We start from the raw sequence: 19,953 nt of genomic DNA on the forward strand, positions 1-19,953 counted from the left end.
CAAAATTTTAACAAATAATAATTTCCAATATATAAAAAGGATAATACATCATGAGTAAGCAGATTTTATACCTCTAATGCAAAGTTGCTTTAGCAATAAAAAAATCAATTGATATAATTCACCACATTAACACACTAAAAGAAAAATGATAAAACCATCTTAATAGCTATAAAAAAGGGCATTTAACAAAATCCAACATCCATTCCTGATTTTAAAAAAATAAATAAACTCATAGCGAACTAAGAATAGAAGGGAACTTCCTCAAACCTACAGCTAACATCATACTTAATGGTATGAAAGATTCAATGCTTTTCCTCCTAACATCAAGAACAAAGCAAGAATGTATACTCTCATCATTTATCTTCAACATTTTTCTGAAGGTTCTACCCAGTCAATAAGGTAAGAAAAAGAAATAAAAGGCATCAGACAGCAAAGGAGGAAGTAAAACTGTCTTTACTTATAGGCAAAATGATCATCTCTGTAGAAAATCCTATAGAATCTACAAAAAAAGCTCCTAGAACTAAGTCAGTTTACAAATCTTGCAAGATACAGGATCAAAAATCAATAACAAACTGTATTGCTATATACTAGCAATGATCACGAATTGCAATTATGTATTACACCATATTTGAATTTCAAATTGGTATATGCTAGTCTTCTCTATCACTTCAACACATGCTAAATAACCAAAAATACTCAGTTGAGAGAGCAGGTTAAGAACACACTAATGTGACCTAAAAAGGGAAAGTGGTAGACACTCTTCCAACTTTTATCCTAAAGATGCACACTCAATTGGAAGTATAAGAATAATTGATCATATCCTAATCTGAGTGCCCCAAGAGCTATGCCCAATAAAAACTGTAGACTCATTTCCCCACATTCTCACTGTCATTCAGGAACTGAAAAGAAATAAAAAGTATCATTTTTATAAAAACCTCAAAAATGTAGACTATTTGAGCTCTTATTTTATAAAATGTAACTTGCCCTAATCATTATGCCTCTGTTTCTTATGTTAACAATATATTTTTAAGTTGCTTATTTTATGATCATAAAGTTTAGAAATAGAGTATAGTTCATCAACATTACATGATCAGCAACCCCAAACATTTAACTTAGGATAAACATTCCATGAAGTTAACCCAGTGGAAGGCAAAACATATTAATTTGTATAGGATCTTGGGATAACCAATTTCTTTAACATTCTATTAGCTAGATAATAACTGAAGGCTGCAAAATGGTATCTTACACTGACTTTAGAACTAAAAATGAACAGAGAAAATAAGGAACTATAATGGAGAAAAACATAGGAAGAACAGTCTGATAGGCAACAATCTTAAACTGAGAAGATGCAAATTAGGAGCCTACGTAGCCAGAATAGAGGGGCATTTTCAAGCTTTATAAGTTTGAGTAAGTACAGCCAATAATCAGGAAATGATTTGTTTCCACCTATATAAGTATTCTACAACTAATATATACTGCCACCAGCTGAAGCATGATAACCTAGCAATGGCCTCCTTGTCCTAACAGGGATGCTTCTAACTGGCAGCTAACATTTTTCTCCCGTTTTTGTTTTTTGGGGTTTTTTTAGAGGCAGGGAGCAGGGCTGGCAGGCAAGAAGATATTCTGCATAATTCTGCTATTACAATCAATAATAAAATCATTACTATATCATTCATTCCAAACTATCTTTAGCCTTTGTTAATTCATGTTTTTACATTTATGGTTAATGAACACAGTATTTATGGAAATATTTTAAAAGGTAATACAGTTTAGAGCAAGATTAGAAGAAATACAAACTTACAGTCAGAAAACCTGGGTTTAAGTCCTAGTATTTGCTACTTACTGGCTATGTGAACTGGCTATGTCCTCTTAACCTCCCTGAGTTTCAGTGTTCTTATCTAAAACATGGAGATAAATATTCTTGCCTTTTCTACCTAACAGCATTTCTTCAAGTATCAATGAGACAAGTATATATGAAAGTGATTTATAAGCCTCCATCCAAATTCATTTATTCTACAAACAATATCAATAAGAACTGTAAAAGGCATTGAGTGCTTCCTCTATGCCAGGTACTAGGCTAAGCTCTTTATATGCATTATATCTTTTCTTAATTTAATTTTTAGATTATAATTGACACATAATAATTGTGCATATTTTAGGGTACAATGTGATGTTTCAATGCATGAATACATAGTATAATGATCAAATCAGGGTAATTACCATATCCATGACTTTAAACATTTATTATTTCTTTATAGTGACAACATTCAAAATCTTCTCTTCTTGCTTTTCTGAAATACACACTACATTGTTATTTGCTATAGTCACCCTACTGGGTAATGGAACACCAAAACTTATTCTTCCTGTCTAACTGTAACTTGGTACTCATTGACCAATCTTTCCTGGTCCCCTTCATCCTCTCCAGCCTTTGGTAACCACTATTTTATTCCTTAATTCTATAATTCAACTTTTTTAGATTCTTAATATGAGTGAGATTATGCAGTGTTTGTCTTTCTGTACCCGGCTTATTTCACTTAACATAATGTCCTCCATGTTCATCCATGCTGCCACAAATGACAACATTTCATTCTGTTTTATGGCTAAATAGTATTCCATTGTATATATTGTATATTGTAGTGTGTGTGTGTCTCACATTTTTTTATCCATTCATCTATAGATGAGCATTTAGGTTGATTTCATATCTTGGCTATTGTGAATAGTGCTGCAATAAACATGGATTACTGATTTAATTTCCTTCCGATATTTACCCAATAATGGGATTGCTGGATCATATGGTGGTTTTATTTGTAATTTTTTTAAGAAACCTCCATATCATTTTCCATAATGGTTATACTAATTTTAATTTCCACCAACAGTATATAAGAGTTCCTTTTTCTCCATATCCTCACCAGCATTTGTTATTTTTTTCTTTTTGATAATAGGCATTCTAACCAGCATGAGATAACATCACATTGTGGTTTTGATTAGCATTTTTCTGATGATTAGTGATGTTGAGCATCTTTTCATATATTTGTTGCTCATTTGTATGTCTTCTTTTGAGAAATGTCTATTCAAGTCATTTACCCATTTTTTAATCAGATTATTTGGCTTCTTGCTATTTAGTTGAGTTCCTTATATATTCTGGATAGTAACTGGTTGTCAGATGCATTGGTTTGCAAATATTTTCTCCAATTCTATAGGTTGTCTCATCACTTCAAAATGAAAAATATCTTGGCTAGCCAAACAATCTTGAGCAAAGAGAACAAAGTTGGAGGCATCACACTACCTGGCTTTAAAATATACTACAAAGCTATAGTAAACAAAACAGTCTGGTACTGGCATAAAACCAGACACATGGACCAGTGGAACAGAATAGAGAACCCAGAAGTAAATCCATGCATTTATAGCCAACTGATTTTTGATAAAGGTGTCAACAACACACACTGGGGAAAGGACAGTCTCTTCAATAAATGGTGCTAGAAAAACTGGATATCCACATGCAGAAAAAGAAACTAGACTGTTATCTCTCACCATAGACAAAAATCAACTCTAAATGAACAAAAGACTTAAATCTAAAACCCAAAACTATGACACTACTAGAAGAAAATATAGGAGAATTGCTTCATGAAATTGGACTGGGCAAGGATGTTTTGAATAAGACCTCAAAAGCACAAGCAACAAAAGCAAAAATAAACAAGTGGAATTACATCAAATTAAAAAGCTTCTTCACAACAAATGTATTATCTCTTTTAATGATAATTATGATGCTAATAATGCAAAAAATTGACATTTATTAAGCATTACCATGAACCACGGCACTAGATCATAGGCATATAGAAACAACAATTTATTAATAAATCCTAAATCATGAGGAGCTCAGTGATAAGCCATATTAAGAAGAGCTAAAATATCTGAGTAGAAGAAGCTACTAACTCTACTTGGGTCAAGAAACGTTTTATAAAAGAGGTACCATTTAAAGTGGGTCATTATGAATGAATAGGGATTTACCAGACAGAACAATTAAAGTAAGTGCATTCCAGGGAGAGGTAATGGGTACAAAAACACTGACATGTGAACAAACGATATATGTTTGGGAATGGTGAAAAATTCAAAGCCTTCCAGGCATTTTCCTTGACCCTCTGTCCTATTAACCCTGCTAAGGCAAGGCAGAAGGAAAGATTGTATGGTTGAATAGATAAAAAATTGGAGATTGGCAAGGCAGTTATGGCAGAACAACAAGGGACCATAAAACTGAAGGTACTCAGAGAAAATACTTACAAACCATGTATTATATAAGGGATTTCTATCTAGAACATATATAAGAACGCTTACTACTAAGTAGTAAAAAGAGAAATAACCCAACTAAAAAATGGTCAAAGTATCTGAATGGACATTTCTTCAAAGATGACATACAAATAACAATAAGTACAAATAAAAAGACATTAAACATCATTAGCCATCAGGGAAATGCAAATCAAAACCATGAGATACCATTTCACACCTAGTAGGAGAGCTATAATCAACAAGATAATAAGTGCTGGTGAGACTATAGAGAAATTGAAATCCTCATACACTGCCAGTGTAAATATAAAATGGTATAGCCACTTTGGAAAACACTCTGGCAGTTCTTCAAAAGATTAAACATAGAATTACCATAGAAATCAGTAATTCCACTTCTAGGTATACACCAAAAAGAAATTAAAACATGTCCATACAGATACTTGTATAAAAATATTCATAACAGCCAAAATGTGGGGGGGGAACCTAATGTCCATTGATGGAAGAATAGATAAACAAAATGTGGTCTATCCATACAATAGAATATTATTTGGCCATAGAAAGGAAGGAAGCATGTTGTATGCTACAACATGGATGAATCTTGAAAACATGGTAAATAAACCAGTCACAAAGGAGCACATATTTTATGATTCCATTTATACAATGCTCAGAATAGACAGACCTATAGAGACAGAGAATACCTAAGGTTGAGGAAGGGGTTGGGGCAGGAGTGACTGCTAACAGATACAGGCTTCTTTTTGAGGTGATGATAATGTTCTACAATTCACTGCAGTGATAGTTGTACAGCGCTGGGAATATACTAAAAACCATTGACTTGTACACTTTAAATGGATGAATTATATGGCATGTGAATTATATCTCAATAAAGCTGTTATTTAAAAAACTGAAGATGCTAGGAAGGGTATGAGTCAATGAATGACCATAAAATGCAGTGGTAAAAGATGCTGACAACCTGGAATAATACAGAGAAGTCAAAGAATGGAAGGTTTCCATGAGAAGTAACCAAAAATGTAGTGGTAGTCAAGGATTGAGGGAAATGAAATAATCCTAGATTTTACCAATCACTGCTTACCCTAACCCTGGTTAATCTTCCTTACTTGAGTAAAAGTAGTTTGCACTGCTAACTCTACCATGGATTCCCCTGGAATTCATTCAAAGTTCTAGGAATGTAAGCCTATCAGGTAGCAAGTGTCTTTCTAGGCACTTTGACAGCCTAGTTTGCTAAAGTGTATTTAATGGAGATGACTAATCCACTACAGTCATTCAAGCCAACCAGATAGACACCATATTTGGTGCATCCACCGCTTCTGTTCAACTCCATTTCCTCTGATACCTTCTCTGTTTAGTTCAAGTAGAAGGAAAAGAAATGGATATTTATTATGCACCTTACTTTTCCATAAAGTGTGACATTTAATCCTCACATCTCTTACCCAGGTTATAAATACGGAAACATAAAAATAAGATCCAGAGAGGATAAGTGACTTTTCCAAAGTCACATAACTACATGGTAAGTGGCACAACTAGAGTTCCAGTTTTGGCTGAAACCCATGTCCTTCTCACTACAATTAGGCAGTGGGTAATTCTGCAGAGTGAAACTTCCTAGAACAGTTTCTCCCCATGGATCAGTTCCCCTGACAGCTACTTTCAATGCCTTTTGAAGCTGAAGTTTGTGTTATTGCTAATTTTAAAACAATGATAACATTTACACATTAAACACTTCTCTAGCATGTTCCCTTGACAGCCACACACCTAAGATTAGGTACAAAAAAGTTCCCTGTTAGTGCTTGGCCTTAAAAATCTCAGTTTGTAAGAACAAAATTTTTAATAGACTTTTAAACAGAGCATACAAGTTTTTCAATAGCAATACAGAGTTGCAGTTCTATACTGCCACAGAAAATATAACAACATTTAAAAAATCAGTTGAAGAAAAATTACCTTCAGGTAATACAAACTTTCAGGTTACTTTCACATCAGTGTTCTTGCCCCAGCCTGGATGAATGAGCTAGGATGTGACAGAGCTAAGGGCTCTATGACACAGCTACACTTGTTTATTCAGCCATTATATTTTTTAAATATAATGGTTGAAATGAATGGTTTGAATGGTTGAAATGAATGGTTTACATAAGGTGATACAGAACAAGTCTCCACTGTAAATAAAAATTAAACACTGTGGAATTATACAGAGTAAAAGATAACACCATTCACCAGCCTCCTTAATGTTCTCAAACCTTTTCTATGCATTCATGTGTATGTATACATATTGTATAATTTTTCTACAAATAAACAGGGTTATACAATACACACTACCCTGTTACATTTTTAAAAGCTTTATTAAGATATAATTTACATGGCCGGGCACGGTGGCTCACACCTGTAATCCTAGCACTCTGGGAGGCCGAGGCGGGAGGATTGCTCGAGGTCAGGAGTTCGAGACCAGCCTGAGCAAGGGCGAGACCCCGTCTCTACTAAAAATAGAAAAGAAATTATACGGACAGCTAAAAACATATATATATATAGAAAAAATCAGCCGGGCATGGTGGTACATGCCTGTAGTCCCAGCTACTCGGGAGGCTGAGGCAGGAGGATTGCTCGAGCCCAGGAGTTTGAGGTTGCTGTGAGCTAGGCTGACGCCACGGCACTCACTCTAGCCCGGGCAACAGAGTGAGACTCTGTCTCAAAAAAAAAAAAGATATAATTTACATAGCATACAATTCACCCATTTAATGTGTACAAATCAATGGTTTTAGTATATTCACAGATATATGCAACTCTTTCCACAGTCAGCTTTAGAATATTTTCATCACACTATCACATTCATATCCTCCCATTTGCCCAATCATAAGCAACCACTAGTGTCCTTTCTATCTCTACAGATTTCTTTATTCTGGACATTTCATATGAATGGAATCATATAAAATAAAGACTTTTATGACTAGTCTCTTTCACTTCACATAATGTTTTCAGGGTTCATCCATATGACAGCATGTATCAATACATTTTTAATACAACTGAATCATATTCCATTGTATGGATCTACCACATTTTCCCTGCTTTAATTTTTTATTTAATATCTTATATTCTTTCCCTTCAATACATACAGATCTATTAATATCTCACTCTTTTTAGTGACTGCACAGTATTGCCTAGGTTTTTTTCAAAATATTAAGGAGATGCAAATGTTTTAAGTTACATGGATCACTTTTTTAATGCTTGAGTCCTGGCTATACATGTATTCATCACCCAAATACAGTGTTCATTGCATCCATTAGGTAGGTTTGTGTCCCTTTCCTCCTCCCCCCTCCCCGCTGGCTGATTTTCACAGAGTTTTACTTCCCTCTGTACACATGTGTGCTCATTGGTTAGTTCCAATTTAATAGTGAGTACATGCGTTGTTTGCTTTTCCATTCTTGAGATACTTCACTTAGGAGAATGGTCTCCAGTTCCATCAAGATCATTGTAAAAGGTGTTAATGTCAATGTCACTAATCATCAGGGAAATGCAAATTAAAACCACAATGAGATATCACTTTACCCAGTTAGAATGGCTTTTATTTTAAAAAAAAGTCCAAAAACAATAGATGCTGGCACAGATGCAGAGAGAAAGGAATGCTTATACACTGTTGGTGGGACTGCAAATTAGTACAACCTCTATGGAAAACAGTACGGAGATTCCTCAAAGAACTAAAAGTAGACCTACCATTCGATCTAGCAATCCCACTATTGGGTATCTAACCAAAGGAAAAGAAGACTTTTCACCAAAAAGTATTGCATAGTTTGGACACAATATAGTCCACGTAACAATTTCCTTAATGATAGATACTTAAGCTATTTATAATGTTTCCCCTTTGTAACAATAATTTACAATCTACATAAGATATAGGGAGAAAAGGAAGAGGCTATGACTCTTGGTAGAAGGTCTGTGCCTCCAGAACAGTGGCTTTAAAAGTATGTTCCCTGATGTGAAGCATCACTTGGGAACTTGTCAGAAATGCAAATTCCTGGGCTCCACCTCCAGAGTTTTCAATTCAGAAACTGTGGGTTGGGGCCTAGGGCTCAGTGCTTTAACAAGCCTTCCTTGTGATTCCCACATGCACTAAAATTTGAGAACAACCGCTCTAAAATTCTCTTATTGTGCTACAGTAGCTATCATTATTTGGTTTAAAGTAAATTTTAAAATTAGCAGGATCACAATAATTGGCTTTAAGACATGACTATGGGCATGCATAGAGCAGAAGTGTAGTAAAGATGCAAGGGTATCCTTTTCTGGGTTTTTTCTATTTTTAAAAATTTTTCCTTACAGAGAGCATTTTAATATACCAAAAAAACTTCTTCCTCTCATACTTTTCCAGTCTGCCTGATCCCTTATTCTCTCTTCTCATGACCTCAAAAAACCAACAGTTTAAGCATTTACACAACCTTAAGATACCAGGAGATGGAAAGCTTTTCCTTCCCGACCCTCACATTTCTGTTGGTGATACCCACAGGATAATGAACCTTAGATAGAACCCAACTCCAATTAGAAACTGAAATATTGAGAAAATGAGATTTCACTGAACTCACAGATCAGAACTAGAAGGGAATTTAGAGATCTCCTAGTCAAGAGTCACATTTTGGAGATAATGAAAATGAAGTTCAGATAAATTACATTAAACACAGAGGCCACACAGCAAGTATAAGCCTCATCTCCCCTTATACCATATACTGCTTTACTATGATGGTTCTTGACCAGAGGTATGCATGAAATCCACCTGGGAGATTTCTTGTACATATACATTTTAAAAATATTTTTTCCTTATCTCACTAAGCAGAGAAAGTAGATATAAATTTAACTATATCTAGAAGACATTTATGGACATTCACTATATTGTCTTCTAATTCAACAATGCCCACAGAGGTCAGAAAATGTCCACAAAGTCAGAAGTACTTAGACTGCTACTCCCTATGCTAAACAGCTCCAGATTGCTGTCTTTTGTATTCTTTTGACTTTCTAATGCGTTCTGTCCCCTAATTTGATTCTAGTTACTACTTCTCACATGTATCAGTGGGTTTGTATCCAGCAGTCCTCACCCCTATTCCCACACCTACTATTATCAATGTGAGTTGAGAGACCAAATAAATACGATCTTTCAAACTATGACAAAGATAATAGTAAAATAGGTTGTGAATGAGAAACTAGAAAATTTAATGTAGGAACATTGTGATATTTACTTTGGCTGCTATTGAATGAAATGTCAATGTTGCCAGATATGGTATTCTGTAAGAAAGTGGCATGATAGCACAATGTCCTTTACACAAACAAAACAAAGAATGGAATCAGGCTTTTTTTTTTAACATCAGGAAGGTATGTGTTCCTCCATCAAGATTTCTCCCTGGTTAGTTTTTGTCTTTGTTTTTTTAACTAATAAACTTTTTTTTAGAGCAGTTTTAGGTTCGCAGCAAAACTGAGCAGAAAATACAGAGAGTTACCATAAACATCCTGTCCCTACATACCCACTATTGACATCCCATACCACAAAATCCACGGTGGGTTTTAGGTTACATTACCTGTAACACCACAGAACTGTGGGTGTTGCTGGTAAAGATGCGTGTAGTTCCCGCCTTGGAAGACTGCAAATGGGATGAGAGGCCCATTTCGCTGCTTCCAAGGGACAATTTCATGTGTTGGTCTTCCTCTTCCACGAGAGATCTGAATTTTTAAAAAAAATAAAAAAGAAATGCAAATTAAAACTTGTATAATTCACAATAATGATATTAATTAGAAAAATAAATAATATTGCCAATCATCTGATTATGGAATATACTGAATTTTGTTTCATTGTATTTGAGACTCAGACAACTCTCTATCATAGAAGAAATAAATATTTGTAAATGCTCTCCAGGGACAGCAAATATAAATGAGAACTGAGAAATCAATTTACAAGTTGGTTCAAAACTTTTAAGGGTCTTTTAGGGCCACAGTAATTGCTTTTGGTTATTTTACTGTTTAGGTAGCAATGCCATCAAATTGCATTATCCACAAGTTAAAATTAATTTGGAACACCTAATTTTAGAAAGACAAAAAATAATAGCTACCATTTATTAAATAGTCACTATAAATCAGGTACTTGCCAAGAATTTTACACCCATGAGCTCATTTAATCCTTAAAGCAATCCAATGCAATAGCTAACATTATTATCTCATTTTTATTAAGGGTAGGGATAACAAATAAGTGTTAAAAGTCACTCACCTAGGGTCACAATGTTATTAAAGTGGTTGGGCCAAGATGTAAATCTAGGTCTAGTTTGATTCCAACTCCAAAGCCCCCATTAATAAAAGTCAAAGATTAACTGTGATATATTAATACATTACTTCCTCTTCTGTTATTAGTAATAATAACCCCTATTCAACCCCAACTGAACACAATTTTACATATGAAATAATTTCTTTTTCTAGCAGTATCTCTCACATATCAGTTTGCCATTGCTTAGCTAAATAGCTACAGTCTAGTGGCATTTCCATCTTTTCAAAGACATGAATACTGAAAAAAATCAACGCAAGCTATCCCCATATGGGTTGCAAGAATAATTTTTTCAGGGGCCATAAGAAAGGGTTGGAGAACCTGTAGTCAGTAGGTCACTTGTTGCATGGAGAATATGACAATATATTTCATAGTTAAAAAGCCTCAGTTAGGTCACACTAAAAATGGGCCATTGTGGAACAACCTTTCATTATTCCTTAGAAGAGGCCTTGTGTTTCTCCATATGTATACATTGCTAAAATCATCTCTGGATCACCTGCCTAAGAGCCCACGTGTCTGAATTGGTTTGTGCATTCCTGACATAGACTGCTAAAATGGACATTAGAAAAATGGAGGAGAATGGATTTTCAAGTGCCAGAATTCTTTGTTTTTCCTATTTGTCTGTAGCTTCCTAAATTTTGAATTATTTGCTTTTCTAACTGAGCTATCCAATATCATAAACCTTTTACCCTTTTTCCTATCTTACCTATAACCTAAGTTGATCAGTTTTAACAAGAAAAAGAGTTTTAAGACTATATCATACTTTAAATAAAGATCCTTCTTTGAATTCTGACACCAACCAAATGGTTTGAAATCCTGCAATAATTAGCAAAATTCTGGCCTTAAGGGTGACATCAATTCTTATTAATGATATTAGAGCCATAGTATAACCAAAAATGCATTAATAATGTATAACCATGTTTTATTCAACTCTCATGGATATTTAATAAAGAGAATAAATAAGATTTTAACAAGCATAAAAGAAAATAGATATAGTTTTCTGCTAGAGTTTCAGAAGTAGCTTTAAAAGAAGTAAATTATATATATGAAATATAGTGCACACACACCTTTAAAAAACTTTTGTGGACAGACATTTAAAATTACAGAATCAATTGAAAAAGTCAGAAATAGATTGATAGTGATTGGTATCTCTAAACAGAAAATTTCCATTCATCCAGCATTATTTTAATTGGATAATCAAGCAGACTGTTTTATTAGTTTCTGTAGCCCCTGCATAGAGTCTGGCATGAGAGGCTTAATGTATGTCCTCTGAATGAATACAGAATCTCATTTCTGTGGATCATTACAAAGACATTTCTTTATTGTCCAGTGCTTAAATGACCATCAATTATCATTTTTATAAAACTGCAGATGTAAAACAGGACAGAGGCAAAACTGAAACCACATTGCCACTATGACATATCCTGGAAATTGCCTTTTTGAATAAACTACAGACAACTTGTTTACTTGTCATTTGTCTCTTGCTCTTAAAATTGAAAAGCTGAATGTGAAAATGCAGCCCTTTCTTGGCAATATAATATGGCTGCCTTTCTAATTAATTACTTCAAAAGCTGAAGAAGCCTTCACTAAAATGATCTTCTTCATGACTCTTTAATATTCAAAATACTCCCTACTATTTGTGCCATGGTAACAGTACATGCCATGTCAACCTTCTTAGCAGATTCAATATTCCCTTCTATCTCCTTTCCATTAAGTTTACTGACTGGATGTGAAGAGCATTGTTTTTCAACATTGCAAGGTGATGACACCTCCCAGGCCATGATGATACCAAACTATGCTTTAAAGGAATAATTATCTGAGTAATTCCAAGAACAAATAACATTTTTAAAATCTTATTTTTTTTCTGCATTCTATAGTTTTTTTCTGCATTCTATACCAGTGTTTCTCAATGGGGGCAGGGGAAACATTTTGCCACTCACCCCATCCCCACCTCTGGCAATGTCTGGAAACATTTTTCATTGTCGCAACTAGGGTGGGAGGAGGCAAGCACTGTCATTTCTTGGGATGCTACTAAACATCTTTCAATACACAAGACAGTTAGTTCTCTATGTCAAAGATGTTCTCAGGCAAAAATGTCAAGAGTGCCGAAGTTGAGAAACCCTAATATAGAGGGATTGACCTTCTCATGAAAATTTTTCTCAAGCAATTTATGTCTTAAATAATTTTCCAGTCTTAGGATTGACTCCGTGAGATAATGCTAGCAGTACAAAACACAATAGGATTATTAATTACCACAAACTCTTCCAAGGCCACCTAACAGAATACCTTTGCTCTCCTCAGGCCCATCAATTTGAAAAATCAAGTATTTACAGTAGATATTAATAAGTAGGTAATGGCCTTGATGCTTATAAGACAATTATGCATCAAAGCTTTTGTTTTATATAAGCTCATGTAAGAATGTTAATTTCTTAATTTTGCTTAAATCAGTTGTTATCTAGATTCACTTTTACATGCTAAACTAAAATCTGAAAAATCCTGTCCAAATATTCCCATTTCATCAACACTATAAAGTTATTCATGGGAGAGACTATGTTTACCAATTTGCTTTCTAAAAATTAAATGTCTCTTTTTCCTACAACATTATAGCCTGCATATTGCTGCCATGCCACCCCCGCCTAACCCGTCACCACTGGATACATCTTATTTTTGAAACAATGACCAACCACACAGCACAAAAGCAATCTTTCATAAAGTATGCATGAATCAGTCAACTGTGCTTGCTTAACAAAAACAATTAGTTTTTTGATGAGCATTAGGTTAAAGATAGAGGCACTATCTGATCATTTTGCTAAAAGCTTTGCAAACATGGTCAAATTGAACATACACAAATGATGGAATTGATTTGCACTGTTGTTTAAAGACAAGGAGAAAAAGTCTAAGCAATTGTCATATGTTAACAAAGTGCTGCCAACATTGTAATTTTGCCTCAAAACTTCCACATTTTAAAAAGTATCCCAAGAGAAACATGTGTAAATGATATGAACACAAAATTCACAAAGATCGAAGTACAAATGGTTCACATACAGAAAAATGTTCGACTTCATCAGTATTCAAGAACATGCAAATTAAAACAAAGATTCTATCTTTAAACCTACAAAATTACCAAAGAATAGAGTAGAAGATACATTCTCAGAATTGTTAGTTCAAACATATATTAAACTCCCACTATCTGCATAGAACTGTTCATCCAGATGAATTTTTAAAGGAAATTTAAAAATCACTAAATGAACAAATCCTTTTTTATATAGTGAACATCACGACAATGAAGGATTGTGTATTATGTCTATGTTCTGGTAGGCGGGCCACGGCAAGAGTGCTCTGCCGGTCTGATTCAAGTATGTTTTCTCCAATGAATAGTTCTGTAGAGGTTTAATTTGGTAGAGCTTCTATAGAGAACCATGTAGTCTTAGAAGTCACTATAGCAAATGAGTTTGCTGTTATGCTATATGGGGAAGGAAAGAGCATCTCTTAATTGTATCATTTGGCTCTAAAGCCACAGATAACCTTTCAACACTCTTCAGTCTCCATACCTAAATAAACCGCCCCCCAAACCCACTGAATCAGTACTTTAGTGTTTACAAAGTTAGGTATTGTCTTGATAAGTTATAAAATGCATATCTCAATTTCTTAGTTTCTATCATTGCAATACCAGTTCATGCTATACAGAAAGCTAGCTGAGGTCAAATTTCATCATCAAGAAAAAGGTAACATTTTAGTATTTCTTAAAATTATTAGCATGAAAACACAATGAAACACTTGGCTTTTCTTAGTAGAGAGGTTAAGTATGCCAACTCATGCATTGGCACATTAACATCTGGCTAGCACCAAATGAAAAGCAGCACATTGATACTGTCAAGAATAAAAGATCGTTCTCTATACATTCTCTGTATTGTTTGTAATTTCTGAGAAGAAAAAAGAAGAAATGAATCATAGAAAAGCTAGAAAGGTAAACGTATATGAATAACACCTCTATCTTTTCTTTACTTACTTGCCGTTTAGTTTCATAGCACTTCCTTTTGCTTGCCAACATTTCATTACAAAAAAGGTTAAATCTAGCAATGTTTTCTAATAACTCAATTTCACTGTGACAAAAGAATGGGAGTCTCTTGAGTTAGTGTCAAAGTACTATACAAATATTTCAAGTACCAAGATTAATAATATTATCTTAACCAAAGTTAGTGCCAATGGGTTGACATACAAGAACAGCAATGATAACAAAACAAAACAAATACAAGAAAGCCATGAATGGCTTGATAATACAACAAAACAGGCTGGTTAATCAAGGCACTGACTCATCCTTTCCACCACCCATCTCCCAGGAAAATAAATACATATTTCTCACACTCACAATTTAAAAAGAAAATCAAGAAAAAGGTTTTCTTCAAAGAAGTACTCCCCCTCCATTTGTTTTTCTGCTCTGAAACAGAGAAGTGTCTGCTAGCAGCAGCATTTGCTAAATGAAACATTTCTTGTGATAAAGTTGCATAGCAGGTGGAGGAGAAATTTCACCACCTGTTCTCATACTCATTTGAATTTGAGTGCTAAATCTGTCAAGGTATTTCTTTCCACTCTTGAGAAATAAATTAAAAACTTAAGATAGTAGAAGTCATTTCCCATTGGTTTTCAGACAGATTCAAAGTATGCATACTGCATTGAATTCTAAAGATATTAATAGATTTTCTACTACTCTCTTTTTCCACACTTCTCAAACAAAAATCGAATAGTATCACCCATGTTTGAGTGTACAGACATGTGCATGTGCGCACACTCAACTCTTCCATTACAAAAAAGAAGGAAAATGTTTTGAAAAAATCAGAAACAAAATTCCCAACTCATGAAGTTAATGTCTATAATGTAAGCATGGCATTTTTACGGATGGAATAAAAAAAACTTAAAACTTCAAATATTGAAAGATCTGCCCCCCAACTAAAATGTCATTTACAGTATCATTACACAAGGAAATTATAAATATCATAGCAACTTCTCTTAATAAGGCATAAATTAATTGTTGTTTAAGAAACTGTGGAGAATGTATCTCCTTAATGAGGTGTTTGCCTGAAAGGAATCGAGAAAGATAAAGCTTTGGTTAGTTACTTGTAGTTTTTGTAATGATATAAATATAAGTAAATTATTGTCTACTTGAAATGTTTTCACTAATGGAAATCTTTAGTTATAGATGAGATTTTATAAAATAACTTCTATCTTTCCAAAGCTTTCTTTTCTACTGCAGCAATATAACTCCACAAAAGAGAAAAAAATCAAGGTGATAGGGCCATGCTGTAAAATGATTTTCCTGAGAAGCTATTACACAGGCTTCTTATATGTATATGTCTGTCACATTTAAAATAGAATCACATTAATAAATAGCTGATGTCTGTTTTATCATAGGAATAAGATCATTTACCCAGCACCTGCTGTGTACTAGGCATTGTGCCAGGCACACTCTAGTATCCTACTTAATCCTCAAAACAATCCTATCTTAAAGACAGGGAACTGAAGCTAAGAGAGTCTAAGGCCTCACCACGAGTCTGAAAACTATGATTTGAACCCACATCTGAATCCAGAGCCCACATTGTTCCCATTTATACGAAGCCTGAAAAATTAAAAATAGTAGACAGTAGAGGCCATAAAGCAAATTGCATTTCAATGCTTAGTTTATAAATACAAGGAGGATACATTCTGTTATAGACAAGTAATTTTGTGGTTTAATTAATTCAGTCTAAAAATCACCCACTTTTACTACTCTATTTCCATAAAAACAATACCAGTGCTAAAAATTCCTCATGCCATTCTCCCAACACATATGGGGTAGGAAGATAACATGTCTGAGAATATAACTCAGATCAAATTTAGGGAGAATTATACATTACTGATATCAACATTTAAAAGAACAGATTCCGAATTCCAATGCCACCATCGCAATCACAGATACAGCACTATGGCACAGATGAGAGAATTGGGCTAGACAAATGGAATGACAAAGGATACTCCACTAGATAACTATAACAGGATGAAAGTTAATTAGCCAAACCGAAAAGTATTTGCACTGAATATCCCAATCCCGTCCTTGAAAAACTTTAAAATTAATGTTTGCTTCCTCTACTTACCATATTTCAAGACTTTAGTCCCCCTCTATCTTTTAAAATCCATATACCAATTCAACTACATCACGTCTCATACATCTTGAACGAAAATGTTCTCTATTTAGGAAGTTTTGTTTATATATTATTTCTCATTCTTCATATTTCTTATTATACTTTGTTGAAAACAAGATAGGTAGATGGGTAGATAGGTAAGCAGGTAGGTAGATGGATAGATGGATGGTAGATAGATAATGTAAGAATCCATTGTATTTCCCAAAGGAGAAATAAAAGAATGAATTATTAATGAAATATTTAAAAAATAATTAGAAAAAGGAATGAATTTCTAAATGTTTATTCCATACCTATCACACAAAAATGCAAAGTCAAAGCTCCCTTGCCCAGCAATCCCATTATGGGGCATTTACCCAAAGGAACAAAAGACATTCTATAAAAAAGACATCTGCATTCGAATGTTGATAGCAGCACAATTCACAATTACAAAGATGTGGAAACAACCCAAGTGCCCATCAATGCACAAGTGGATTAATAAAATGTGGTATATGTATACCATGGAGTACTATTCAGCTATAAGAAACAATGGTGATATAGCACCTCTTGTATTTTCCTGGATAGAGCTGGAACCCATTCCCCTAAGTGAAGTATCCCAAGAATGGAAAAATAAGCACCACATGTACTCACCATCAAATTGATTTTAACTGATCAACACCTAAGTGCACATATAGGAATAACATTCTTCGGGTGTCGGGCAGATGGGAGGGGGGAGGAAGGGATGGGTATATACATACATAAGTGTGATGCGTACCGCCTGGGGGATGGACATGCTTGAAGCTCTGACTGGGAGGGCGGGGGAAGGGACAAGGGCAATATCTGTAACCTAAATATTTGTACCCCCATAATATGCTGAAATAAAAAAAATAATAAAATCAAATAAATAAATAAAAGAAGCCACATACAGTGAGAGAGTGTACACATGCTAATGGTAGTAGGGAGATGGTAACGTGTAGAAATGGGTCAGGAGAAACAGCATGTGCTCCCATTACTGTCAGTAGTCCCCTTCTCAGTGCACAGAGAAAATAGCTACAATCCTCTGGCCAAGCTTAAGCCCTCTGGAAGGATATTTTATCCTACAGCTAGCACCAGGCCTGCCCATTGAGAAGTCTCTATACCTGTGGCAGTGAGCTTGCCTTTGCCTTCTTCAATCCCCAAATGAAGAAACTGCAATGAAGAAATGAAGAATCCCCAAATGAAGAAACTTCAACGCCCAGGCCAATTTTCTTTAAAGGAGCTTTGCTTCCAGAGGATTTGTTAACCGAGGTGTCATTTTACTCCTATTATCTGTAGCTCACCAACTTTGAAATGACGGTTGCGCTATGGTGCATTTAAATCAAAAAGCGTGTTATGAAAGAATTGGGTTTCACCTGCCTAAAATTTCAGTTTATTAAATATTCAGACATCCAAGTTATCCAATTTTAGAGTTTGTTATAAAGGCAGATTCCACGAACTCAAAGCTAATTAGAAATCACTGACACAAATCTATCTGGAAACAGAAAAATCATTAATCAAGTGGTGAAAATCCTATCCTTTTCTGAATTTCCCAGTTATATTCAACTTCACAAAGTCAATAATTCATGACCAGGTCTTATGGGGATGTTTATTTCTCTTTTAAAATGAGACATGAAAAAAACGAGTGTATTGGAGGCAAACAGTCTAATTTAAGTATCATTTCTCATAATAAAATTATTTTCCCCTTTCTGCATATCTGCCTCACCATGAAGCATTTTTTTCCCATAAAACTTTGTTATAAGACTTTAAATTATCCCTCTTGTGCTATGATTACCATAAAGAAACATATCCATTGCTGTCCTTAAGTTCTCAGGTTGTTAGGAGATGCAAAATAGTCTTTACTGTCACTTATATAGCCCATTCACCTAGCTATACATTCAATTACCATATTCCAAGAGTATAAATTCAGTCTTTAACTGCAGAAATGGTTCCCAATTTTTCTCCTAAAATGCCAACAGGATCCACCATTTTACTACACTCCCAGAAAACTATTTTAACTAAGATCACTTTCTATACCACAAAGCAATTTAATAATCTAGCCACAGACAACTTTGCCAATGTGAATAGCAGAAATTGCTCTACGGGAACACTTTTGTGTTTGTCCATAGCATAGTAACTCTAAGGGAGGAGTCATTTGAGGAAAGTATTTCTGTACTGTGACTATATTTCATTGCCTAAAATAGTAAAAATCCTTAATAAAATTTGTAATATTTTCCTGGAAGACAGACTGGTGATTCAGTGGGGCAAAGGTACAAATTATAAATCATTGGGGAGTTTGCCTCTTTAGGGGTAAAGTGTTTCTTTTTAGGAACATCATGGCCTCTGGCTTAAAGAGGATTATGTGTTCTTGGGTAGAGCTGACATGGTAGAGGCAGACCATATCATTTTGATAAAATGACACAATAGGCACCAAGCACTCAAATTTCCCAGTCATTTAAATGAGAGTTTTAAAAAGAAGATAACTGGAGCATTTTCAGATTGTGTGTACATGTGTTTTGTAGAAGTGATCTATAAATTTTAAAGTAGTGATGAAGTACTGTAATATCTTAATCTGAGATAAATGAAAAGAGAGAAACATTTCTTTTTTTCCTTCTCTACAGTCATTTAAACCAGTGTTTCACACTCCACATTCTAATTTCTGATTCTCAGAATGTGGGTGAGAAGCAGACACCAGGAGAGAAGAATCACCAAGTAGATGAGAGTAGCAGGGAGTCAAAGTGTTATGTTTACCCAGTTAGCTGGAAAATGCTACTCTAAATGCTACTACCCTCACTCACCTTACCCCATGAGCTATTTCTTGAAGCAGCAATCATTTTTAAATCTCCAATATCCAATCTTTTCATAGGCAAAAAATACACTCAATAGAAATGGATTTGACTACAAATTTCTTAGTGCCCATTTCTGGAAGCTTGGTCAGTCAGAAATTTCAGGAATCTCCAATGTATCCTGATGTCATACATTCAAGAGAGCCATAGATAAAATATTTTGGATTCTAAATGACAATTGCTATCATCAAAATACTTTGATTATCTTTGACCCCTGCTTCCTGCCCAACTGTCAAGTACTACTGAATCTCTCTCTAGAATGCTCCTATCCTTCACCTCCTCTCCACTCTTCACTGCCCCTGCCATAGTTCTGGTCTCTATTATCTGTTACCTGGATTTTAAGCTATAAATTTCATATAAATTA

At 34.5% G+C, this 19,953-nt stretch overlaps 1 protein-coding gene across 7 annotated transcripts in view; it reads right to left on the reverse strand.

The window, feature by feature from the left end:
• KLHL13 (kelch like family member 13) overlaps positions 1-19,953 on the reverse strand; it is a 208,239-nt gene that overhangs the window by 28,046 nt on the left and 160,240 nt on the right. For all 7 annotated transcript variants that reach the window (XM_045538708.1, XM_045538706.1, XM_045538702.1 and 4 more), the window contains one exon: positions 9,843-9,984. In XM_045538708.1, coding sequence (XP_045394664.1) covers positions 9,843-9,956 — 114 coding nt within the window. In that variant the 5' untranslated portion in view covers positions 9,957-9,984. The remainder of the gene's footprint in view (positions 1-9,842; positions 9,985-19,953) is intronic.

The sequence above is a fragment of the Lemur catta genome, chromosome X, assembly GCF_020740605.2.
Source record: "Lemur catta isolate mLemCat1 chromosome X, mLemCat1.pri, whole genome shotgun sequence".
NCBI classification, from domain to species: Eukaryota; Metazoa; Chordata; class Mammalia; order Primates; family Lemuridae; genus Lemur; species Lemur catta.